At 64.5% G+C, this 25,517-nt stretch overlaps 2 protein-coding genes across 6 annotated transcripts; one reads left to right on the forward strand and one right to left on the reverse strand.

Moving 5' to 3' along the window:
- The first annotated feature begins 1,235 nt into the window (after window positions 1-1,235).
- FGF22 (fibroblast growth factor 22) lies at window positions 1,236-6,514 on the forward strand. 2 transcript variants are annotated; one of them, XM_009434232.4, is made up of 3 exons: window positions 1,236-2,029; window positions 5,376-5,479; window positions 5,551-6,514. In XM_009434232.4, exons 1-3 carry the CDS (start codon window positions 1,816-1,818, stop codon window positions 5,743-5,745), a joined length of 513 nt encoding a protein of 170 aa, XP_009432507.2. In that variant the 5' UTR covers window positions 1,236-1,815; the 3' UTR covers window positions 5,746-6,514. The 2 variants fall into 2 exon arrangements, with proteins under 2 accessions (XP_009432507.2, XP_016789979.1); XM_016934490.3 differs by having other exon boundaries at window positions 5,574-6,514.
- A 3,536-nt stretch (window positions 6,515-10,050) lies between these two features.
- On the reverse strand, window positions 10,051-25,297 carry RNF126 (ring finger protein 126). Of its 4 annotated transcripts, none has more exons than XM_063800436.1 (10): window positions 24,216-24,283; window positions 23,332-23,415; window positions 14,748-14,806; window positions 14,156-14,219; window positions 13,533-13,777; window positions 12,158-12,220; window positions 11,790-11,859; window positions 11,086-11,179; window positions 10,576-10,691; window positions 10,051-10,482 (listed from the first exon to the last, which is right to left on the reverse strand). In XM_063800436.1, the coding sequence occupies exons 1-10, from the start codon at window positions 24,252-24,254 to the stop codon at window positions 10,333-10,335; spliced, it is 984 nt and encodes a 327-aa protein (XP_063656506.1). In that variant the 5' UTR covers window positions 24,255-24,283; the 3' UTR covers window positions 10,051-10,332. The 4 variants fall into 4 exon arrangements, with proteins under 4 accessions (XP_063656506.1, XP_063656508.1, XP_016789977.1 ...); XM_063800438.1 differs by having other exon boundaries at window positions 13,614-13,777; window positions 24,216-24,279; XM_016934488.4 differs by lacking the exons at window positions 23,332-23,415; window positions 24,216-24,283 and adding an exon at window positions 25,023-25,297.
- Between the last annotated feature and the right edge of the window lie 220 nt (window positions 25,298-25,517).

The following is a 25,517-nucleotide window of genomic DNA, read 5'->3' on the forward strand; positions in this document are numbered from 1 at the left end:
TGGTAAAACCCTGTCTCTACTAAAAATACAAAAATTAGCTGGGTGTGGTGGCAGGTGCCTGTAATCCCAGCTACTCAGGAGGCTGAGGCAGGAGAATCGCTTGAACCAGGGAGGCGGAGTTCGCAGTGAGCCGAGATCGCACCACTGCACTCCAGTCTGGGTGACAGAGCCAGACTCCGTCTCAAAGAAATAATAATAAAATAAAATCACTGAACTGTACAGTGTAAGTGGGTGAATTGTGTGGTATATGAGTGATGTTTCCGAGCTGTCATTAAAGAAACTCAGACGCCTGGGGTGGGGCCAGTCTCACCGCTGTGGGTCCCATCCCCATTATTTCTCACAAGGCCCTCAGATCACCCTTCCGCGGTGCGGGGCGGACACTCTAAGAAGGGAAGACCTGGGCTCCTGCCGGCGAGAAGGCAGCGGACATTTCTTCGGTGTCTGGTGCCACGCCCTCTGCCCAGCATGCTCCGTGGAAGGGTCTCATTGTCTTCCTCCAGACGTCTCTTTACTGGCCCATTTTACAGAGGCGGAACTGAAGCTTGGGGTGTTGGCCACAGGGCTCTAGTGTGGGAAGCCAGGCCAGGCTGGACCTCAGCCATGGGGACCCCTGTCCCTGAGACTGTGGCACCTGCCACACCCTCTGTGTGACCCGCCTAAGCCAGGAAGAGAGGGTCAGGAGATGCCTGAGCCACCAGGAAGGCATCCCAGCATCCAGCCAGACCGGTTATCCCTCCAGAGGGCTCCCCGGCAGGACAGGCTGGTCGCCATGTCTTCAGCCTGGTGCTATTTAAAGGTGAGTGCCACCTGGGGCTGTGGCCGCAGGACCAGGACTGGGCTGCTGGGAGCTGTGTCCCCACAGCGGAGGTCGCCGCCCCTCTCAGGCCTCGGTTTCCCCAGTTGTCAATGCCTCCACTTGGCTGTGAGTCTGTGAGGGTCACTGTGCTCACCTTTTGGGGCCCAGGGCATGGGGCAGGCAGAGGAGGGGTGGGGGCCAGCCGCCTTGCTGGGTGGTTCCCCGTGGGGCCTGGGGTGTGGCTCTAAGGGAGGAGCAAGTGTGGGTGCGAATGGGTCCGCCCCATTCCTGCCGCCTCCGACGTGCCCCGCCAGCCGGCCACCGACAGGTCTACGTGGCTATCCTCCCCCCTGCCCACCTACCTGCCCAAACACACGTCCCCAATCGTCACCTGCCCACCCACCCGCGCATTCCCACATCCTTGTGGGCCTGGCTTTCGGGAAACTACAATTTGCGGGGAGAGAAGTCCCACCAGGGCATGCCCCGGAGCCTGGCTGGTCCCGCGGCTGACGCACGCGGCAGGACCTCCCGTGTCCATCTCTGTCCCCAAGCATCTCCGCCTCTGCCCGTCTCTGTGTCTCTCTCGTCTCTCCCTGTCATCTTCCTTGTGTCTCTTGACTGCCACCGTCTTTCTGTCTCTGTCTCCCTCCGGGTCTCTGCGGCCCGCGTCTCACACTCCGGCCCCCGCAACCCGAGGTCCTAGCCCGCCCGGGGACTCGGCTGACTCACGGACACGCCCCGCGAGACAAACAACAAACGCGCGGAGGCCGAGCGCGGAGTCCCGCACGGCCGCGCCCCTGTGCACCTGGCCCCCACCCCCGAGACGTCCCATTGGCCGGCGCCCTAGCCTGGTCCCGCCCAAGTGGACCCCGCCCCCGCCCCGAGGCACCCCATTGGCCGGCGTCCCCGCCCCAGCGAACCCGGCCCCGCCCCCGAGGCGCCCCATTGGCCCCGCCGCGCGAAGGCAGAGCCGCGGTCGCCCGGGAGCGACGAGCGCGCAGCGAACCGGGTGCCGGGTCATGCGCCGCCGCCTGTGGCTGGGCCTGGCCTGGCTGCTGCTGGCGCGGGCGCCCGACGCCGCGGGAACCCCGAGCGCGTCGCGGGGACCGCGCAGCTACCCGCACCTGGAGGGCGACGTGCGCTGGCGGCGCCTCTTCTCCTCCACTCACTTCTTCCTGCGCGTGGATCCCGGCGGCCGCGTGCAGGGCACCCGCTGGCGCCACGGCCAGGACAGTGAGTGCGGGGCGACGGGGGCCTGGGGTGGGGGGGCGGCGGGTGACGGCAACGCGGCCGCCGTCTTCACGGTGACCTGCACCCGTGGTGGAGTCCCGGAGGCTCCTCTGTGCAGCCTCGGCCTCAGTTTCCGTGGTCTGTGAGATGGGTGCAGCCTGCCTGGTGGGAGGGTTGCACTGTTAAAGCGAAGGCTGCAGCGGCGGACCCGGCTCAGGGGCAGAGAAGTGTCCGTGTGGTACAACCCTGTGGGTGGGGCCACCCATCTGCAGGTGGGAAACTGAGGCTCCAGAGGGGCTGGGGCAGGCCCAGCTGCATGGCGGAAGCGGGGGGGGTTGACCTCCGGACTCCTGACATCACAGAATCCAGTCAGGGCTGCCTGAGTCGGGGCCCCCTCTGCTTCTTCCCAGACACCCCAACTGGCAGGTGAGGACAAGGAGGCACACAGAAGGGATGGGACCTGCCCAGGGTCACACTGACAGGGGGGGCGGAGCTGGGTCCCCACAGGGCCCAGGACGTCACGGAGCGGGCGTCTCTGTCCCCAGGGCCTGCCCAGCACACTGAGGTAGGCCCTCAGTGTTTGTGGAATGTCAGGAGCAAGAGGAGAGGCTGGGCACAGCAGGGGACGTGGGTACCTGGAGGCCAGGGGAGTCGGTGTCCCCGCCGGGCAGGGGGCACTGGGAAGGGGGCCCGGGCCCGCTGGCTGCCACCTGAATCACCACCATTAGGGCAGGTAATCATCTCCTGCCCTTCCCAGTGCTTTCATCTGGGCGCCAAGGCCCTCATTAGGCCGCACGCGACGAGGGCGGACGGGGGACTGGCTGGGCCGGTCCATCCATGGCGGGCATGGCCAGGCAGGGTGGCCTCGGGCCGAGGCAGAGGCCTGGCTCCGCTGCCTGACCTGGAACAGTCTCTGCCTCTCTCCAAGCCTTGGTTTCCCCAGCTGGATGGTGATGGGGGTGAGGGCCAGCTGAGGGCTCTCCTGCCCTTCGTGCATTCGCCGGTCACTAATTGGGCACCTTTTGGGTGCTGTGCTCCGCATGGGGGACCCAGTGGTGACAGAGACGCCCACCCTCCTGGGGCTCCCAGAGCAGAGGCACGCAGCAGTTAGACAGGTGAACAAGGGCACAGGTGGGTGCACAGAACAGTGAACGGTTGGCCGGGTGCAGTGGCTCACGTCCGTAATCCCAGCACTTTGGGAGACCGAGGCGGGCGGATCACGAGGTCAGGAGATCGAGACCATCCTGGCTAACACGGTGAAACCCCGTCTCTACTAAAAATACAAAAATTAGCTGGGTGTGGTGGCGGGCGCCTGTAGTCCCAGCTACTCGGGAGGCTGAGGCAGGAGAATGACGTGAAGCTGGGAGGTGGAGCTTGCAGTGAGCTGAGATCGCGCCACTGCACTCCAGCCTGGGCGACAGAGGGAGACTCCGTCTCAAAAAAAAAAAAGAACAGTGAATGACGTGAACAAGGGTGCAGGTGGGTGTGCAGAACAGTGAACGGCGGTGTTGGGAGGCACCTTGCCAGGGGAGGGGAGGCACAGGGTGAGGAAGGGGCCAGGGGAGATGGTGACACAGACGCCCCAGAACAACCACCTCAAAGACGTTCCTGTGTGTCCTGGAAGGTCGGGCTGGGAGGCTGCCCCGAGGAGCTTTCACTTTGACAGGGAGCTGGCCGGGCACGTGGGGAACTGTACACCCAGCTGACAAAGCGGCAGACACCCAGGCCGGGGTGAGCGAGTGTGGGTGAGGAGTGGCGGCTGGGCCCAGGGTCCTTGCTGGACAAGACACTTCAGCTCAGGGTGGGGCAGGGCTCACCCAGGGCTACCCACAGATGATGGTGTCCAAATCTGGCTCTGCCACTCCCGGGCCTCAACTGGCCCCTCTGCAACGTGGGCTGCTGAGCGGGCTTGGTAGGACAGCTGGCATACAGTCGGCGCTCAAGCATGTCTGTGGTGTCCCATAAACCACCGGTGTCCCACTCTAGGCCACTGCCAGCCCGGCCTCCAGTCCAGAGTCCCAGTCCGGAGTCCCAGTGACTGTGCGTGGGCCTGGCAGCTGAGCTGTGAGGGCCGGGGCTGGGGGCTCCCAGGGGTGGTGTGAGTTGTGAGGGCTGGGCTGGGGGCTCCATATGGGGTGGTGTGAGCTGTGAGGGCCGGGCTGGGGGCTCCATATGGGGTGGTGTGAGCTGTGAGGGCTGGGCTGGGGGCTCCCTGGGGTGGTGTGAGCTGTGAGGGCCGGGCTGGGGGCTCTCTGGGGTGGTGTGATCTGTGAGGGCCGGGCTGGGGGCTCCATATGGGGTGGTGTGAGCTGTGAGGGCCGGGCTGGGGCTCTCTGGGGTGGTATGAGCTGTGAGGGCCGGGGCTGGGGGCTCTCTGGGGTGGTGTGAGCTGTGATGGCCGGGCTGGGGGCTCCATATGGGGTGGTGTGAGCTGTGAGGGCCGGGCTGGGGGCTCCATATGGGGTGGTGTGAGCTGTGAGGGCCGGGCTGGGTGCTCCCTAGGGTGCTTTTGGCCGCTGGCTCATTGACAGTTATCAGTGGTCTGGGTGGGCCCTGCCCCCTCTGACTCCCACATCCCAGGAACCCTCTCCCAACCTTCCTCATGGTGTTGCTGCCCCACTGACGTCCCTCTGGGTGTGTGGGAGCCCCCCCCCCGCCATACACACACACACATGCTGCTCTTGGGCTGAGCTGCAGGGACGGCGCTGACCTGGCCCGATAAGCCCTCCCACGGGGTCCTCATCGATCTCTGCACTCCCCCAGCTCGTGGGGGCCGTCCTGCTTCCCGTTCCCTCCGCCTGCTCCTTGCTCCTCCCTCACATGCTGGGGGGTCTCCTGGTGTCAGTCACGGCTCTGGGGGATCCTGAGTGTCCATCGTGGTCCCAGGGGGGCTCCTGAGTGTCTGTCGTGGCCAGGAGGGGACTCGTGGTCCCGGGGGGGCTCCTGGTGTCTCTCGTGGTCCTGAGGGAACTCGTGGTCTGGGGCGGGGGGGGCTCCTGGTGTCTGTCGTGGTCGGGAGGGGACTCGTGGTCCCAGGGGAGGGGTCCTGGTGTCTGTCGTGGTCGGGAGGGGACTCGTGGTCCCGGGGGAGGTGGTCCTGGAGTCTGTCGTGGTCGGGAGGGGACTCGTGGTCCCAGGGGAGGGGTCCTGGTGTCTGTCGTGGTCGGGAGGGGACTCGTGGTCTGGGGCGGGGGGGCTCCTCGTGTCTGTCGTGGTCATGAGGGGACTCGTGGTCCCGGGGGTCTCCTGGTGTCTGTCATGGTCCCGAGGGCCCTGCACGAAGCACAGCGGACAGCAGCGGTGCTGGGGGTGAGCCAGCAAGGCCCTCCCCGACCCCCGCCTCCCCCAGGCATCCTGGAGATCCGCTCTGTACACGTGGGCGTCGTGGTCATCAAAGCAGTGTCCTCAGGCTTCTACGTGGCCATGAACCGCCGGGGCCACCTCTACGGGTCGGTGAGTGCCGGGCAGGGCTGGGCGGCGCGGGCAGGGTGGGGAGGGTGGGCCGGCCTCACCCCCGCCCGCAGCGACTCTACACCGTGGACTGCAGGTTCCGGGAGCGCATCGAAGAGAACGGCCACAACACCTACGCCTCACAGCGCTGGCGCCGCCGCGGCCAGCCCATGTTCCTGGCGCTGGACAGGAGGGGGGGGCCCCGGCCAGGCGGCCGGACGCGGCGGTACCACCTGTCTGCCCACTTCCTGCCCGTCCTGGTCTCCTGAGGCCCTGAGAGGCCGGCGGCTCCCCAAGGTGCCTGGGCTGGTGGCGAGGGGCCCGGCCACGCTTGTTCTTCCCCCTGCTGGCTCTGTAAGCGCTGAGTGCCCACCGTGTGCGGGCGCTGTGGACACAGCCCAGGAGCCCTCCAGGGGGGTCCCAGCCTGAGGGGGTGGTGGCCACCAAGCAGGTTCAATCCTGAGTTGGGAACCTTGAGGACCCAACAGGGCGCCTCTCAGGCTGAAGGACGCAGACGTCGAAAGGTCGAGGGGGACGTCCCAGGCAGGGCCCGGCAGAGGCGGGGGCTCGGGGTGGGGAGCACGTTGGGAGGGGGGGCAGGAGCGGAGGGGAGGGGAGGTGGCCGGGGAAACGGTGACAGACGCCGCAGAACACCAGCCTCGAAGCCGGTCCCGTCCCGGGAATCTGCAAATACAACGCCTTGCGAGGACAAAGGCACCTGCAGGTGGGACGGAGATGGGGGAGCATCCAGGGTGGGGGGTCCAGGGCCCCAGTGTCCTCACAGGGTCCTCACGACAGGAGGCGGGACGGTGAGAGCCAGAGAGAGATGGGGATGGGCCGCGCTGTGGCCGTGAAGGGGAGGAAGGGCCCTAAGCTGAGGGACGTGGGTGCCTCCAGATGCTGGGGAAGGCGGGAACAGTTCCGCACTGGAGCCCCCGGGAGGGACCGGCCTGCCCCTGCCTTGATATGAGCCCAGTGGGACCCAGTTTGGACTCTGGCCTCCAGAACCACCAGAAAATAAATGTCGTAAGCCATCAACTTTGTGGTCCTTCGTTACAGCAGACGTCGGAAATATGCACACGGTGTCTGAAACTGTTCTCATGACAAAATAAGCCTCAGATCCCCCCAGGAAGGGCAGAGGCCGCCGCCTCGGTGTTCCTCGGATTCCCCGGGAAGGGGGGAGGCCGACACCTCAGTGCTCCTCGGATCCCCCGGGAAGGGGGGAGGCCGACACCTCGGTGCTCCTCAGATCCCCCGGGAAGGGCGGAGGCCGACGCCTCGGTGCTCCTCGGATCCCCTGGGAAGGGCGGAGGCCGACGCCTCGGTGCTCCTCGGATCCCCCGGAAGGGCAGAGGCTGAGGGCAGGAGCCGTGCTGGGTGCAGGGCAGGCCTGGGGGCTTCATGCCGCTGTCCTGCGGGACGCAGAGGGGGCTGGCCGTCGGTGTGGGGGCGCCCCTGCCTGTGCCCAGCGCCCTCCTGACATCCTGACTCCGCTGGGACTTCTGCCTACAGCCCTGGGAGTCAAACTCCAGCCTCTCAGAGAAAAGGTCAGAGCCAAGAGCCCCGCAGCCTGGAGCCAGGCAGTGACACCCTGGGCCCGTCTCCCCTTCTGTGCGTGGGGCGACAGCAGCATCGCCCTGGCGAAGTCCCCGGGGACGGCCAGGGCTCCATCCCCAGCCGCCGCCTTCCACATAAATCCAGGAAGACTGGGCCGAGGCACCTGCTGGGAGGTAAACCCTCCTGGGAAGGGAGGGTTGTGCCCGGCCCGAGAGCTTCTGCTCACCCTGCAGACAGAAGCGAGCCCCACCCCAGGGGACACCAGGCGGCCTCTGGGGACATCTTTGGCTGGCATGGAGTGGGTGGAGGACGGGGCTGCGCCCAGGATGTCCCCAGGTTGGCAGTGTGAGGGGAGATCGGCCCACGTTGGCCAGTCGGAGGGCGTCGCCACTTGAGTTGTCACTGGGAGCTGCACAGGTCACCACGGCTGAAATAAAACTGTTGCTGGCACCCCACGCAGGAACGTAACACGTGCCTCAAAGAAACGGGGGTCAGCAGGCCGGGCGCGGGGGCTCACGCCTGTCATCCCAGCACTTTGGGAGGCCGAGGCGGGTGGATCACGAGGTCAGGAGATCAAGGCCATCTTGGTCAACATGGTGAAACCCCGTGTCTACTAAAAATACAAAAAATTAGCCGGGCATGGTGGTGGGCGCCTGTAATTCCAGCTACTTGAGAGGCTGAGGCGGGGAATCGCTTGAATCCGGGTGGCAGAGGTTGCAGTGAGCTGAGATCGCGCCACTGCACTCCAGCCTGGGCGACACAGCGAGACTCCGTCTCAAAAAAAAAAAAAAGCAACAGGTCAGCAGTTGTTTCTTTGTTTCTAAAACAGAGCATGGAATGGGCGTACAGCTCCGCACATCCCAGGGCAGTGAAGTCCCGGTTCACACAGAGCCCTCAGCAGCTTATTCGCAAGCCCAAACCTGGGGACCCCCCGGTGTCCTCACGCAGTGAGGCAGGGGCCCCCCAACAGAGAGGAGCGGCCTGGGGGCACAGAACCAGCGGCTCCCCAGGAAATCGCCAGCAGTGAAAATAAGACAAGCCCAAACTGTTGCAAACTGTGCTTCCGCTTATGAAGCACTCCTGAGCGGCAGGGCGGATGGGGAGAGGGCGGCTGCAGGCGCGAGGGGCCTGGGGATGCAGGGGTGTGGGCCTTACCAGGGCCACCTCCTGTCGTGCAGCAGGCTCCTGGGGCGGGGAAGACACCAGGGGCGGCCACTTCTTACTGCTGCCTGACCTCGAGCAATGCGGCCTCACAGCCCCCACCAGGGTGCTGGTGTCCTCTGGGCCCAGCGCCCCTGAGGCTCATGCCTGGGTGGGGCGAACCGATCGGTCCTGCTCCTCTGGCCACCCCACGCGAGGGAAGTCCCAGCCTCACAGGCAGGCGCGCACCCCGGCAGCATCTCTGACAAAGGCCCTCCAGTTCTGAGTCTCCAGGTCCCGCCGCCGCAAGCCTCACTTGCCCAGCCCTCCTCTCCAGCTCCAACTCCAACTCCCAAGAACCACCACGGACGCACAGAACCCAAGCCTTGTCTCCCTCAACGCCTCCTGACTCAAAACTCCATCTTCCAACATGAAAACGGCTCGAAGCTCTGTCTTTCCAACAGGAAAACGGCTCGGCCGGGGGACTGTGACCTGGAGCAGGCGGCCCAGCCTGTCGCGCAGACTCGGGGCCTAAAACACACTTGTTCTCTCAGTCCGGAGATCAAGGACGATCCAAGGTAACCTCCCTACCTCGGTGTCCTCCATGCAACCTCGTCTTAGGGCAGCGGGTACGTTACCTCATGAGGAGCCGAGTCCGCGGGTCCTGGGGTTGAGATGTGGACGCCCTCAGGGCTGGCACTCTGCCCTGGCGGCCACCGTCACGGAAGTCCCAACGCTTCTCTCGGCTCCGCAACCCCAGAGGGCGGCCACCAGGAGGGCCTGCCACGCGCGACCACAGAGGGCGGCCACCAGGAGGGCCCGCCACGCGCGACCAGAGAGGGCGGCCACCAGGAGGGCCTGCCACAGCGTTGCGGCAGCAGCCCAGAAGGTGCCCTGGGCACGGTCCGGACAGGTGGGATCCGAGTTACCTGGCCAAGGGGGCTGACGCAGACACGTCGCGGGACACGGTGAAGAGCGTGGTGCAGAGCGGAGGGCGGGAGTCTTTGGAGAACAGGTGGGGGCGTGGGGCACGCGCCTCCCACGCGCAGGAGCCGTCTACCGTGGAGGGACACGGGTGGTCCTGCTGGAGGCTCCTCTCCATTAGCCGTCTCCATCGTCTGATTCTTGGATCCCAGGATGGTGGGATCATCAGCAACTGAGATGAACCCACTGCCCCGGCCCCCTGAGCCCGCAGGTCCCCACGCCTTGCCAGCTGTGCCCGAGCTGGCTGCACCCCGGGCCAGGCATCCAGCAACCTTGAGCAGTGGGGTCCGGCTTTTCAGAAGGGGCCAGGAACCCGCGTGGCTGAAGTGCGACCGAAGGGTGGGGCAGAGGCGCTGGGCCCTGGCGCTTTAACGCTGGTGTTTCTGGTTTTAAATTTCACGACCCAGTGATGCTGCCACCCTGCTACCTCGCCAGCAGCCCTCCTGGGCTTAACTTCGGGAGAGCAGTCTTGCTAGCGGGCCCTGGGCACCAAGCCCTGCAGGAGGTGCAGACCCCTGGAGACAGGACCGGACTCTGCAGAGCCCGACCAGCCTCCCAGCTTGGCCTTTTCCTGATGCATGGGCGCAGAAGGAAAGCCACAGCACCGGCTTCTCTTTGTAAGTAGTGTATTTTAAATAGCTTTCAAGATACACATATTTTTTCTTTTAAAAAAGTCTGTTGGAGCAGTTTTGTTCTTGAATTTTGCTGGTCATCCTCATGGTCCCGAGCCCCCCTACTCTGGGTCGTGGAGGCGGCCGAGGGGGAGGCTGGGGGCCCACGTGGCCCGTCCTGGCGGCACCTGCAGCACTGGGGGAGCCGCTGAGCCCCGTGTTTCAGCGCTGGGGGAGCCACTGGGCCCCGTCTTCCGCCACAAACCATGCATGGCCGCCACGTGAGCTCAAACGTCCGTTTATTTCAAAGCAGTAATAATTTAAAATTATAAAAATCTTTCCACCGCTGAACGTTTAGAGGGCGAGGTTAGACAGAGGACGGGGAGGCTGGGGACGCCCCAGAGGGGACCATGTGGCCCACGCCTTCCCGAGCCAGGGGGCCGGCGGGCCGGGCCCGGGTCCTGCCCTGGAACAGGCGGGACCTGCAGCGCTGACCAGCCGAGCGTGGCGCTGGCTGAGGGTGGGTGGGAAAGGCCCCGTGCTTTCCCGGCGGCCGACATGGGCTCACGAGTTGCTCGTGGCGTTCTCGTTGCTGGGTGAGCTGGAGGAGGATGATGAGGACGAGGAGGAGAAGCTCACCCCGGTGAGGCCAGGGGGGTTCGTGGCCGTGTTCTGTCCCGTGAGGCTTTTTCGGCAGACGGGGCAGCTGTCGTGCTTTGCGGGGACAGAGGCAGGGACGGGAGAAGGGGCAGGTTAGAGGCGGGAGGGCCGCGGTGGGGGGAGGGGGCGGGGGGGCGGGGCGCTCACCTGCTCCAGCCAGGGCACGATGCAGCCGTCGTGGAACAGGTGGTTGCAGGGCAGCTGCCGCACACGCTCACCCAGCGCGTAGTCGTCCTTGCACACAGGGCACTCGAGCCCGGAGCCTGCGGGAGTGTGCGGCTGCGGTCACAGCGGGCGTGGGGGGCCTGCCGAGCCTTCAAGGGCAGGCTACTCCACAGCCTCAGCCGGAGGCCGCCCCTGAGCCCAGCGAGGGGAGAAAAGCCGTGTGTGTGTCCCCCGGGCTGCCAGAGGGGACCTGGACAGAACCCTCTCCTCCCAGCCCACCTTCAGGGAAATGCTCGAGGCCGGGTGCGGTGGCTCACGCCTGTCATCCCAGCACTTTGGGAGGCCGAGGCAGGAGGATCACCTGAGGTCAGGAGTTCGAGACCTGCCTGACCAACATGGTGAAACCCTGTCTCTACTGAAAATACAAGTATGAGCCAGGCGTGGCGGCGGGTGCCTGTAATTCCCGCTACTCGGGAGGCTGAGCTCTCATACCTACGTGCTCCTCAGTGACGGGGACGGTGGGAAGGGCCTGGATTTTCTCTTTATCTGCCGGTGGGGGGCCTGTGTTTTCAAACTGATTGAGGAGCTGAAAGACAAGAGGCGAGAGTGCCGGGAGCTCCTCGGGGGCCCGGCCCGGGGCTCTGAAACGTGAGGCTGCAGGACCTGCAAAAGCACCGAGGCCGCGTTTGTCCTGGGCCCTGGGCCCCTTGGAGCCCGCCCCGGGTCGGAGGTCACTGTGGAGCCCACGCAGCCCCCCCGGCTCCTGGGTCCCCTGACGGCGGAATGGGGGGGCCGCGCTCCGGCTGGTGGGCTACTGTGAGGGTCCTGCCAGTGACAAAATGCTCCAAGGGCTCCTCAGCAAGGCTGAGACGGGTGGCGCTCGGAAGCAGGTCAGGGCACGACCTCTCGGGAAGAGGGACCGCGTGGCCTCCTGACCGTGTGGCTGTGGGCGAGTCCCCCCCGCGGTTTTGCGACAACGTCCCGCGTGAGCACTGGAGAACCCCCGAAGTCGCCAAGACTCAGAAACGGCAGGAGGAAGGCCGGAGCTGCCCCCGTGCCCGCCAGAGCGCGGAGGCTGTGCCCGCATCCCCTTTGACCTCTGTGGGGCTTCGTGGGTCCAGGCAGTGGGGCAGCTCCCAGGGGTGGGCAGCCCAGCCCTCCCCCAGCAGGCACTCTGGGCCATGGCCACGCTGTACCTGTGTGATGATGGCGTCCAGGCCGTTGGCCCCCCAGGCGTAGTCCATAGGGTTTGAGTGCAGGACTCCCCTGGAGGTGGAAGGTGGGGTTCAAGTGGCTGACGGGCAGCTGGGGCAGGTGCGTCTACCCACCCCACTCACCAGGGGCCCAGGCTGGGGATGGGGACAGGCACCCCCTCCTACTCACCAGGGACCCTGGCTGGGGATGGGGACAGGCACCCCCACCCACTCACCAGGGACCCTGGCTGGGGATGGGACAGGCACCCCCACCCACTCACCAGGGGCCCAGGCTGGGGATGGGACAGGCACCCCCACCCACTCACCAGGGGCCCAGGCTGGGGATGGGACAGGCACCCCCACCCACTCACCAGGGGCCCAGGCTGGGGATGGTGGCGGGCGTGATGATGCCGTTGACGAGCTGCTGGATGATCCTGGAAAAGAGCGCGCCAGTCATGGGGTGAGGCCGCCCCACGCACAGGAGAGGCGCCAGGCCTGCCAGGTCCGTGGTGAGCACCAAGGGCAGGGCCAGCATCAGCTTCTAGATTAGCTTCTATTTATTTATTTTACTATCAGCCAGGGTCTCACTCTAATGCCCAGGCAGGAGAGAAGCAGCTTGATCTTGGTTCACTGCAGCCCCAACCGGCTGGGCTTAAGCGATCCTCCCGCCTCAGCCTCCCAAGTAGCTGGGACCACAGAAGAGGTCACCACTCCCGGCTACTTTTTTTTTTTTTTTTTTTTTTTTGAGACAGAGTTTCACTCTTGCTGCCCAGGCTGGAGCGCAATGGCACGACCTCGGCTCACTGCAACCTCCGCCTCCCGGGTTCAAGTGATTCTCCTGCCTCAGCCTCCTGAGTAGCTGGGATTACAGGTGCCCACCGCCATGCCTGGCTAATTTTTGTATTCTTAGTAGAGACGGAGTTTCATCATATTGGTCAGGCTGGTCTCAAACTCCTGACCTCAGTGATCTGCCGGCCTCGGCCTCCCAAAGTGCTAGGATTACAGGTGTGAGCCACCTCACCCAGCCTCAGCTACTTTTTAAAAATTAGAGATGGGGCCTCCCTACGTTGCTCAGGCTGGTCTTAAACTCCTGTCCTCAAGAGATCCTCCCTCCTTGACCTCCCAGAGAACTGCAAATACAGCACTGAGCCACCGTGCCTGGCAAAATTAGCCACTTTTAAAGATGACATTTCCAGCAGGTGAGACACACAACCATAAAAGCATCAACCGCCAGGAGTGGGGCCCTGCGACGGCTCCCCCAGGCTCTGTTCCACCAGGAGCGGGGACCAGCGACGGCTCCCCCAGGCTCTGTTCCACCAGGAGCGGGGACCAGCGACGGCTCCCCCAGGCTCTGTTCCACCAGGAATGGGGCCCTGCAACGGCTCCCCCAGGCTCTGTTCCACCAGGAGTGGGGCCCTGCGACGGCTCCCCCAGGCTCTGTTCTGGGCCCAAGGCCTGGACAGCGTTTGACGACACGCATGTGGACAGCAGTCTCCAAAGCACGTGGGCCTGGCAGGCGCACGGTGCCCCACTCTGTGGTCAACCCACACACCCTGAACCGGCATACTTCTGTCTCCGAAGGGCCGTGTGGGGAGTCACAGGGGGCTGGAGCGCCTGGCCGGGCGGCCTCTCCAGAGAGCCTATGGATGATGCCACGTTTCCGTGGAACCCGTGCTGGATTCTAAGCGCCAGAACTTCCGACCTCACGGCGTGGGGCCCTCGCGGCCACCCCCGGGGCCCCCTCACCCTTCCAGCGTGGGGACGCCTTCGTGCCGGCCGGTGGCCCGCCGCGTGGTGAGGCGGGCGCGGGGCTGTCGGGCGCCGTACCGGTGCCGGGACGGATGGTCTCTCTCCCGCCGGCTCTCAGGGTCCCTGCCGTCGTCAGCCTGCGCCCCAGGAGGGAACGTGGGGATCTCGAAGCTGTCATCGAAGATGCCGAAAGCAAACTGTCCGTAGCCCTGCGGCAGCGTGAACAGGTGCTGGTCCACGTGCTGGGGAGAGGAGGGGGGCGTGACCTCGGGGGCTCAGGCCCGTGCAGTCTGCTGGGGGCGCTAGGGCACAAAGACAAAGGAGAAAGCAAGACGGGCCCTGCTGGGTGCCGGGTGGGAGGGAGACGCAGACAGGGAGGCAGGAATTGGGCAGAGCCTGCCCCGCTGGTGTGAGATGCCTCGGTGGAAGTTTCGCTTTCATCCAAGAAACCAACCAAGCAGCGTGGGCCGCCCCGATCCCTGGCCTGGGCCCCTGGAGGGAAAAATTTCCTCCGCCGTGCGGGCAGGGAGAGCCCAGGGAGGCGAGGTGGGGACAGGCTGGTGCTCGGGGCCCCGAGCAAGGCCGACATGATCAGGAAGCATGAGGGGCGGGCGACTCACCTCCAACGGTGGCCGGCTCTGGTCTGTGGGAGCTGTGGAGGGGGCAGAACCATTTTCTGTGCTCCTGGGGAGAGAGCGCGGGTCAGCAGCGCCGGCTACCCCATGCCCCCATGCGCCAGGCGCTCCCTCCCCTCAAAAGCCTGTGTTGGGAGAGCAGGAATTGTCCTTGGCACTCCTTCCCACCCGCCACCGCCCCAGCATTTGGTGCCGTAACCCGCTGCTTCTTCCCTCGCCAGTAAACCACGGGTTTCTCTATAAACCGGTGCAGACCCCAACAACCTCTAAGCGTGAGAATGTGGGTAGGGCCCCCGTGGCCCCTTCCCCGGAGGGCCTGGGTCACCAGATTGGCCGCCGAGGCTGAGGGAGGTGAGCGGCTGCACAGGTTGCCGGCACTCCCCTCTGGCCCCGGCCCGGCCATCACAGAAGAGAACGGCTCGCTGCTGTCTGCACAGAGGAAAGCGCTCCCAGAACCACAGACACCAGGGCCTGACGGCCCCACACTCGGGGGGGCGGACGCCAGCACAGCCCACACCCCTACAACAGCTGAGGCCCGGCTGGCTCTTCCAGCCTCTTCAACAGGGGGCTGCATTACCTGGTCTCTTCCGGAAGCTCCTCGATAAAACCAGACTCGCATCTTGGACAGATATAATCCTGCAGGAGAGAACAGGAGGCCGGGTCACGGCGACGCCGGCATCACCTGCAAACCCCCCAAGGGTGAGGACAGAGGGGCTCCGGACCCAGCGGTCTCTGGCTGGCCAGGCACACACAGGCCAGGGTGGCTCCCAACCCGTGGGTACTGGAGGGCGGCCGAGGGGACCTGGCCTCTGCCAGCCACCCGCTGACCCTTTGGTGGCTCCCGGCGATCTGAACCCCTCCGACCTGGCCCCACCGTGTTGGGCGTCACCAGCGTCATCAGTGCCTTGGCTGAGCCCCTCCGACCTGCCCCACCGTGACGGGCGTCACCAGCGTCATCAGCGCCTTGGCTGAGCCCCTCCGACCTGCCCCACCATGACGGGCGTCACCAGTGCCTGGGCACCTCCTCACACAGGTGGCACCACTCGGAGGGGTGCCCCAATACCCCACAGTGGCATTTCCAGAATGCTCTGGCAGCCCCGCACACAGCCCGTTCCCCTGGCTCGGGGGAGGCCACGTCCACGCTGGCCACACCCCTGCAAGACCCCATCCCCAGGTCCCCCTAGAGCCAAGGACAACACAAGGCCAACATGGTGATGTCCCACAGGAGACGTGAGGACCCTGCCCAGGGAAAGCTGTGTGTGAGTCCCAAAACCACGTTCACAGTTCCCCAGCACCAGCCTCAAGCCACAGCTGTGCCGGGCAGGACGGATGCCATCCCCTGTGGATCTCACACTGCAACGGGATCCCCAGGGCTGAAGGGCCTGCTGGAGACACTGGCTCACAGGGCGGACTCCTCATGGATGGCTGGGCCCCTGGTGATGGCGGAGCATGCCGAGCATTCGTGGGGCCTGGACCGAAACGTGCATGGTGCCTCCCGGCCTCACCAGGGGCTGGGCAGATGCCGACACACACTTCCCGCACAGCCTGCAGAACTGGAAACTGGAAGCTAAATCAACTGCTCTCTATGAACGACCCAGTCTCAAGTGCTCCATCGCAGCAACGTGAAAATGGCCTCACACGGCACGTGTCATCATGCCAGGGGCTCACACAGGGGTCCCAAAACCACCCCCAGGTAACACAGACAAAAACAGGAGACGAGGTTCCCACCGTGCATGGGGGACTGCTGTGAGGGGAGCCAAGGTGGACCCCAGGCTCTGGGGATGCAGGTTGCACGGGGGCTGTTCAGTCTTCGCAGGGGCAGGGGCTGGGACCTCTCCAGCAAGCAAGATCCCGGCCTCACCCACTGACTCTGGGGAGAAATGGGGGTCTGGCGGGCAGTGCCCAAGGGGAGGGCCGACAGCTGGGCCCCCGCCCACACCACGCCGTGCCTGCCTCACCTGCTCCTGCCACTGAAGCACAGGCTGGGTGGGGAGGGACTAAGGCCAGGGTGAGCAAACGATGCCAGATGCACACGAACCCACCGTGAGGGGAGAGTGAAGAGGCACCATCTACAATATAGAAAAAGTGCGGCCCGGCTCCTGGTGAGGCCGGGAGGCACCACATGCGTTTCAGCCCACGCCCCACGAATTCTCGGCACGCTCCGCCATCACCGGGGGTGCGGTGGCTCAGGACTGTAATCCTGGCACTTCGGGAGGCCGAGGCGGGCGGATCATCTGAGATCAGGAGTTGGAGACCAGCCTGGCCAACATGGTGAAACTCTGTTTCTACTAAAAATACAAAAATTAGCCGGGTGTGGTGGCGGGCGCCTGTAATCCCAGCTACTTGGGAGGCTGAGGCAGGAGAATTGCTTGAGCCCGGGAGGCAGAGGTTGCAGTGAGCTGAGATTGTGCCATTGCACTCCAGCCTGGGCGACAGAGCAAGACTCCGTCTCAAAAAAAAAAAAAAAAAAAATGCTGGCCGGGCGCGGTGTCTCATACCTGTAATCCTGGCACTTTGGGAGGCCGAGGCAGGCGAATCACCTGAGGCCAGGAGTTCGAGACCAGCCTGGACAACATGGAGAAACCCCGTCTCTACTAAAAATACAAATATTAGCCAGGCGTGGTGGCATATACCTGTAATCCCAGCTACCCAGGAGGCTGAGACAGGAGAATCGCTTGAACCTAGGAGGCGGAGGCTGCAACGAGCCGAGATCATGCCATTGTAACTCCAGCCTGGGCGACAGAGTGAGACTCCATATCAGGAAAAAAAAAAAGTGCTTACAACTCAAAAGAAAGAAAGAAAAAAAAAAAGCCCAGGCCAGGTGCAGCAGCTCACACCTGTGATCCCAGTACTTTGGGAAGCCAAGGTGGGCAGATCATTTGAGGTCAGGAGCTTGAGACCAGCCTAGCCAACATGGCCAAACCCCATTTCTACAAAAAACAAATTAGCTGGGTATGCTGGGGTGGGTATGTAGCTCCAGCTACTAGGGAGGAGGAGGAGACAGGCAGGAGCCGGAGGCAGGAGGCAGAATGGCTTGAGTCCAGGAGATCGAGACCGCAGTGAGCTGTGGTCCCACCACTGCGCTAGCCTGGGTGACAGAACCAGACCCTGCCAAAAAAAAAAAAAGAAAAAGAGAAACAGACAACGCAACTAAAAACGGGCAAAGTCGGGAGGCTGAGGCAGGAGAATGGCTTGAACCTGGGAGGCAGAGCTTGCAGTGAGCCGAGATCGCGCCACTGCACTCTAGCCCGGGCGACAGAGTGACACTCCATCTCAAAAAAAAAGAAAAGCGGGGGGGGGGGGGGGAAGGACCTGTACAGGACATGCCTCCAAAAACGCGCTGGGGAAACGCAGCCGGCCAGCCCCAGCGAGATGCCACTTCCCGGGGCCAGCCAGGACGAGATGCAAGACCCCTTCAGGCCTGCTGGGAGCCCAGAAGTCCCCCAGATGGAACTACCCCATGACCCACGAGCTAAAACTTTCACTCCAGGCGCAAACCCCAGAGAAACGAAGACACCTGCCCACCAAATGTTCACATGGCCAGAACTGGCAGGTGAGAGTTCACGGCAGCACAGTTCATCATCGTCGTCGGCAGATGCAAACAGCTCCAGTGTCCACCCGCACCTCAGAGCACGACTCAACCATGGAAAGGGGCGAGGCCCAGACCAGGCCACGGCGGGGAGAACGCATCTTGAGGACATCACGTCCAGTGAGAGATGCCAGACACAGAAGACCACGCAGCGTGTGATCCCACGTCTATGAAATGTCCAGGACAGGCCGAGCCACAGAGACAGAGAGGGGATGTGTGAGCACCAGGGCCTGGGGGAGGGGACGGGGAGTGACGGCTGGCAGGGCTGAGGTGGGTTTCTTTTTGCAGCTGTGAGAATGCTGTGGAATTAGACTGTGGTGGTGGTTGCACAACTTTATGAATATACTACAAACGTTTCACCAGGTGAATTGTATGGTGCGTGAAAATACTGAGATAAAGCTATTAAAATAAATGGGCCAGGCGCCTGTGGTCCCAGCTGCTAGGGAGGCTGAGGTGCCAGGATCGCTTGAACTTGGGAGGTGGAGGCTGCAGTGAGCCAAGATTGCAGCAACAGAGTGAGGCAGCATCTCAAAAACAAAAACAAAAAAAACAAAGAAACAAGGAAAAAAAAGGCTGGGCACAGTGGCTCACACCTGTAATCCTAGCACTTTGGGAGGCCAAAGTGGGCAGATCACTTGAGGTTAGGAGTTCGAGACCAGCCAACATAGGGAAATACCGTCTCTACTAAAAATACAAAAATTAGCTGGGCACGGTGGTGGGTGCCTGTAATCCCAGCTACTCAGGAGCTGAGGCACGAGAATCACTTAAACCCGGCAGGCAGAGGTTGCAGTGAGCCGAGATCGTACCACTGCACTCCAGCCTGGGCCACAGAGTGAGACCGTGTCAGAAAAAGAAAAAGAAAAAGGGAAAGGGGAAGGGGAAGCAGCCAACGACCACCACCGTGGCCCTGAGCTTAGTGTGGGAGCAGTGTGGCTCTGCCACAGTGGCCGTGACAACTCTCCCCAGGCGTCGGTTCTTGGGGTGCGTTTGGGGTGTCGGGACTGGGATGCCCCACGTAAACAAGCTGAGACTTCACAGTCAAATCTGAACCCCTGGTTTCTGCCAGTGTCGGGTCTATCGGGGCTCCTCTGGGCTCAGGGGTTGCCGCCGTCCGCCCGCCAGCTGACCGGGAGCCCAGGGCCGCTCCATCGCCTGGGTGGGTCTCTGGGAATGGAGGGGTAGCTCAGGGCTCAGGCTCTCCCTGCATGGTGACTCCCCAGGCTAGCACCACCCAGTGGACCTGGAACGGCTGCACTGGCCCCCACTGAGGGCAGGACGTAAGTCAGCTGTGCAGCTGCCCCAACCACCATCTCTCCTGCTGGGTGCATCCACAAGGTCAGGCAGCCCCAGAAGGGCCTGAGGGAGAAGCTGTCTCCCTCTGAGGACCCTGGCTTGCCAGCCCCAGCCCCGAATCTCTCCTGGACAAGCACGAGGCCCTGCACACGCCCACGTGGCCTGGCACAGCGCTCGGCCGCTCTGGTCCCCATGTGCCGAGCTCAGCCCCTCTGTGCATCACTGGCTTTCTATCGGGCTCCCGGGTTCCCGTCTCAGTCCAGGGCACAACGCATGCTCCCGCCACCCGCACTGCCGGCTCACGACAGCCCGACCTGGCCACATACACACTCATCTGCCCCAGCCCTGGCCTCCTCTTGGCCCCCGCTGTCCTGCCCGCAGAGACCGTGGGGCCTGGTGCCACAGCACTGTCCAGAACCCTCTCTCTGCAGCACCCACTCCAGCGTCGGGGCCTGTGCACGTCGGCCCTTCTGCTGGAACGCCCACCCCAGGGGGTTCAAAGGTCACCTCTCTGCTCCAAGCCTCTGCCCTGTCACAGAGGACAGCCTGGACACTCACTCATCTGAAATCCGGGTGCCATCGAGGAGGCCAAGGGCTGCGACCCAACTCCTGGGTATTGTCAGGGCTCTGGGCTGTCTCTCAGGCCCCCGGCCAGCCCCTCCAGGGCCACCGAAGGCCGGAACCGAGGCTCTGGTCACGAAGGCAAGTGACAGGTGGATCCCGGATATCCAGGGTGGAGGTTGAGCCTCTGCTGGCCGACGGTGGGAGGGGCTGGACCTGGGGGTCTCCAGCCGCCCTCCTCCTCCAAGGGCACAGCCGAGAGACCGCTTGGTCTCGTATTAAATCGGGGCAGCTGCAGGTAGAAACGCCTGGGCAAGGGGGCCTGGTGGAGGAGCTGCCCCACCTTCTCCGGGGGCGGCACGCACTGGGGGCCCCCACAGAGGCCCCATTGGAGCCTCTGGCCCTAGCAGAGGACGGTGAATCCATTCACCTCTCCCTCAGAGGACAGGTGCAGGAGGTACGATCACCCGGCATCATCACCATAGCAACAGCTGGCCAGGCAGCCAGGGTAGGGGGGACCCTGCCAGTGCCGGGCTCCACCCATGCACCCTTGCAGCGCGATGGCCTCATCCCCGGGTGGGACCTGGCAGGGCAGCAGAGGCCCCTTCATCCACGGGGCCTGCACGGGGCGCATGTCCTGAGGGCCCAGGGCCAGGCGCGTGGAGAGGAGTGGGCTGGCGTCCTGCAGGCCCCAGATGACTGACAGTGACCAGGGGCAGGCAGGCCCCTGGTGACAGTGACTCGGCCCCTGTGGGTGGCAGGGCCCTCGGGGAGCTGTGCACATCAGGAGACCCCAGGGAGGGTCATGGTGCAGTGCTCGGCCTCGGTAGGAGCCCCCGTGCTGGCTACTGTTTTCCTAAAGGGTGCCCAAAGCTTCCCGGCTGATCCACAGTGTGTGGGCCCCGCAGCCCCAGAGGCACGGGCACGTGCGGCGCCTGCACCCCTTTCTTCCCGCCCTCAGCAGCTGCCACCACATCCCACATTCACACCGTCTGTCCCTGGGCCCCACGCACCACGCACTCCCAAGACAAGCTGGATGGACGAGGCGTGAGCGAAGCCACTGCCTCAGCCCAGGCTGGGGCCCCGCCTCACACCCCAGGGCATGCCTCGGCCCAGGCCCCGAACTCTGCCTTCTCCTTCCCAGGTGGCTTCAGGCACCACCACTAGGGACTGGAACCCCACAGGTGCCCATCCATGCCAGTGCCAGGGGTGCTACAGCTCGCCCGAGGCTCAGAGGAAGGTCCTCATGGTGGCAGAGTTCTAAGTGGGAGGAAATTCAGCACCGGCATCTGCCCGAGGCAGACCCCAGCGCCAGCCGGCCAGAGAGGGCTGCCGACATCCACAGGTTCCCGTGGTATTGCTGGTGCCCGATCACAGCGCCAGGCTCCACGCTCACAGGGTGCTGCGGGGAGCCCGTTCCGGAGAACCCAGCTGTGCAGAGCCACTCCAGGGTGCTGGCCAGACGCTTGAGAGGCAGGGGCAGGCTGTCACTGTCACGGTATCTGGCACAACCGCAGACACACAGAGCAAGCAGCGGCCAGAGACAGACCCAGGCCGTCTTCTGAAGACTCGGGCCACGCCACTGCAGGGACCAGGAGAAGACAGGGTGGGCCAGGGGGCAGCTGGGGAGACTTCCCGCCAGGCCCCATCGGTGACACTGGCCGCAGCAGCCCTCACTTCCTGGTGGCTCCCCGCCCACGCCGGCTCTTCCCCGCCACCGTGGGCGGCAGGGCCCAGCACCCCCACCGTCCTCTCACCACCACTTGGGGACACTGCGGAGGTTGCAGGCGTTTGGGGGTGGGGGGTCGGCAGGCAGAGCTGGAACCACCCTAGGAACCACCCAGAGACGGGGAGGTCAGGGACAAGGACGGCACCCAGGGCCACCTCCCTGCGCCCGCCTGGTTCCCGGGGGCTCAGTGCCCTCAGCAGCTCCCTGCCCACCGGGCGCTCTCGCCCACACCCTACAGTCACAGCTCCAGTCAGTGCCTCCTCAGCAGGCTCGAGTCTGGGTCTGCGCAGCCGCCTGTGGCCTGAGCTCCAGCTGGCCTGTCTGGTTCCTGCTGCCACACGCCCCACTCTGGCTGACGCTCCCTTTGCTGCTCAGACACCCAGACACCCTCGTCATCGCCTTTTTTTTTTTTTTTTTTTTGGAGTCTTGCTCTGTCACCCAGGCTGGAGTGCAGTGGCACAATCTCGGCTCACTGCAACCTCCGCCTTCCAGGTTCAAGCAATTCTCCCGCCTCAGCCTCCTGAGTCACTGGGACTACAGGTGCCTGCCACCACGCCAGGCCAATCTTTTGTATTTTTAGTAGGGATGGGGTTTTACCATGTTGGCCAGGCTGGTCTCGAACTCCTGACCTCAGGTGATCCGTCCACCTCGGCCTCCCAAAGCGCTGGGACCACAGGCGTGAGCCACCGCGCTCGGCCTCATCACCGCCTTTCATGGGGGCAACTGCCGCCCCTGTGCCGTCGTCGCCTGAGCCCCCGACCGCAAGTGTGGCTCCCCGCTCAGGACACCCTCACGAGTCACCAGGAGAGCGGCCAGGTGCCGGCCACTCTGCACACACGTGCCCACCGGATGCCACGGGGAGCGAATCGCATCACCAAACCCACTTGGCAGGTGAGGAGACTGAGGCCAAGGCTGCCCAGCAGAGAATGGCCCAGCTGCGCGGGGCCTCAGCCTGATCCCAGAGCCCAGGACGGCAACGGAGGCCCGGAACGGCCCAGCTGCCTGGGAGAAGCCCTCGTGGGCAGGCACACAGCCCAGGGCAGCCAGTCCCCCCTGCGTCAGAGGCAGGCAGGAGCTTCCCGACAGCCAGCCCAGGTGTCTCAGCAGCAGCAGTGCCGCCCCTGACTCAGCCGCCGGGCAAGCTCCCCAGCGGCAGAGACGCCCCGTTTCGAGGGCACTGGTTGTGGCTAGGGACTTTCCCCATTACCAGATACGGAGCAGCCGTCCCTTCCCAGAACAAACGCCAGGTGTGCCCATTTCCCAGCATCAAAAATTCGTTTTTGAGACAGCGTCTTGCTTGTCACCCAGGCTGGAGTGCACTGGCACCATCATGGCTCACCGCAGCCTCCACCTCCCAGGCTCAAGCGCTCCTCCCACCACCTCAGCCCCCGCCAGTAGCTGGGACTCCAGGAGTGCAACAACACACCCCACTAATTGTTTTAGTCTTCTGTAAAGACAGGGTCCTGCCACGTACAGAGAAGTTCTGACACTGCCATGCTGTCTACGGGCGCCTTGTTACGTCCTGCTCCAAAGGCACAAGCAGATGCCCTTGGGATCACCCGCGAGGTGGACACGGGCAGGTCCCCGCAGCCCTCTCTGCAGTTATTTGCTCTTAAGGAATCTACCAACGTCCATGATTAAATATTTGTCAATCACTGTTCCATGCTGGCTCCCTGGCCAGCCTGTAAATTCTGTGAGGGCAAAGACCACAGCGGCCTGTCACCACAGAGTTCCTGTCACTACAGGAAGGCCCTCCCCAGGCCCAGTGACAGTCGGAGGAGGTCAGGGTCCTCCGTGTCCAAGGCCACGGGGCGAGGAAGTGGCTCCACCACACCAGGATCCAGTCCTGTGCGGGCTCTAGGAGCAGCTAAATGTGCAGCCGAGTCAAGGCAGTGTCGGCCCCCCACAGCCACCACTCCAGGCTTCCCAGGGGCTTCCCAGGCCTGTCCCAGGGCTCAAGGGGCTGCAAGGGGCTGCCCTGCAACTCACCCAGGCGGGCGGGCTGTCAGGCAACCAGCCTCTCCTGCCACGGCCAGTGGGGACAGAAAGCTGGAAGAGGCAAGAGCGAGACCCCTGGGAGACAGAGGAGCAAGGCAAGGCTCAGTCTCAGCTCCCCAACCTTCGCCCCACACCCGAGATTTCACTTTATTTGTTCCTCCTGCTGGGGAGGGGAAGCCCTGTGGCTTCAGTAGAGAGGAAACCACACCTCTCTCTCTCCACTCCTGGGCCTGGCCCCGCTCTCCCGCCATGCCCCAACTCTAACACTCGCTCCTCCTCTGTGACCCAGAGACAGGCGGCTTCTCCTGACTCCCTCCAGCCCCTTCCTGGGTCTCTACTCCCGGGGAACTGCACTGCTTCTGGGGGGCTTGGACTTCTCTTACGGATCAAAGCGTAGCAACAGCCGGGTGGCTACGCACACAGCACAGTAAATCCTCAATGCCTGCAGCCTCTTCCCCTGGGCACAGGGTGGGGAGTCCAGACCCCTCCACCTCCTGCGGCTGCTCCCCTTAAGCTGGCCAAGCGGCTCCCGACAAAGCCGGCTCTGCCACTTTCCCGCTGAGCCACCACGCGCCTCAGTTTCCCCATCTATAAAGCACGGGTGGCTCGACTAAATCACCACTTTGCACGTCAGCCTGGCGAAGGGCAACACGGGTTAAAAATGCAGACCACCGCCGGGCACGGTGGCTCACACCTGTAATCCCAGCGCTTTAGGAGGCTGAGCCAGAAGAATCGCTTGAGCCCAGGAGTTCAAGACCAGCCTGGGCAACACAGGGAGACCCCATTCCTAAAAATAATATTAGAAATGCAGACTGCTGAGCGCATTCCACACCTACTGACTCCGAAACCCTGGAAAAGGGGCCTGGAAATAGCACCTTCAACGAGCGCTGCTCCCACCTCCCCCAAGGTGACATCAGGTCCGCGTGGGAAACACTGCCCTAAACGAGCAGGAAGTAGCACTCGGCACGCCCAGGCCCAGGGTCCTCTTCGGTGAGGGGCGGCTGTAAACACCTGGAGGAAGGGTGGGCTGCGCAGCCAAGCCCCGGGAGGGGAGGAACGCAGGCTCCGCTCACAAAGCCCCGCCGGCGGGCCGCGGTCGGACTCCGGGACAGTGCCTGGAGCGTTCCGGGCCTGGGCCTGCCTCCAAGGCGGCGGCCAGGGCTCCACGAGGCGAGCCTGCAGCGAGGCGACGGCGCCCCCAACCACGCGCTCGGCGGGGGTCCCCTGGCGTTATTCTCGGGGTCCGAGCCCCGCCAGGCCCAGCCCCTGCCCCGCGCCGCGCCACCGGGCAATACCCTCTCTCTGCTCGCCGGGCCTCAGTTTCTCCGTTTGCAAAACCAGGCTCACCGGGCTTAGGGATCCCACCTGGGATCCTCGCGGCCTCTCGGGTCGGGAACGCCGCGGATGTGGGGTCACCCGGCCGCGATCCCGCTGCGCCGCTCCGGCCAGGCCCTGCCTCCCGCCCGGGCCTCAGTCTCCCGCATGTACAGGACGGGGTTCGCGCGCGCACCGCCCGGGCTCCCCGCGGATTCAGCCTGGGCCGGCGCTGCCCCGAGCCTCAGTTTTCCCGTCGTGGTCAGCTCGCGCAAGAGGCGGGAGCAAGCGACCCCCACCCCGGCCCCGGCCTTGCCTCAGGCCTGCGGCACAGACCCTGCCGCCCGCCGCCCCGGCCCGGGCCTCACCGGCAGGCGCGGGACGATCTCCACGGAGCAGCAGTGGCAGAAGTACCGTCCGGGATGCGGCGACGCCTCGGCCATGGCCGCCGCCACCTACTCCGCGCCGCCCGCCCCCCGCGCGGCACCCGCCGCCGGCCGTTTGCTGCTCCCTCGCCGGCCGACGCGCTCACGCACGGCACGCACGGCACGCGGGGCGGAGCGGGGGCGCGGGAGCGGCGAAAGCTGCGCACTCGGCGGGCAGCGGCCCGGGCGACGGTGGCCGCTGAGAGACAAACTAGGCCCGGCCGTTGGGCGGGGCTCCGAGCGGGGGCGGGGCTTCCAGCGGGGGCGGGGCCAAAGCAGGCGGCGGAAGAGACGAGAAGCCGGGCGTGCGCGGGGCGGGGCCGAGGCCCTCGTGTCCCTCAGTGCTTCCCTACCTCATCGCCGTCTCCCCTCACGGTACTTCAGCCCACTGTCCCCACAGTTCCTGGGGCTCGCCAGGCGCCCTCTCCCCCGCCCCCT

This window comes from Pan troglodytes, chromosome 20 (genome assembly GCF_028858775.2).
Source record: "Pan troglodytes isolate AG18354 chromosome 20, NHGRI_mPanTro3-v2.0_pri, whole genome shotgun sequence".
Lineage (NCBI taxonomy): Eukaryota > Metazoa > Chordata > Mammalia > Primates > Hominidae > Pan > Pan troglodytes.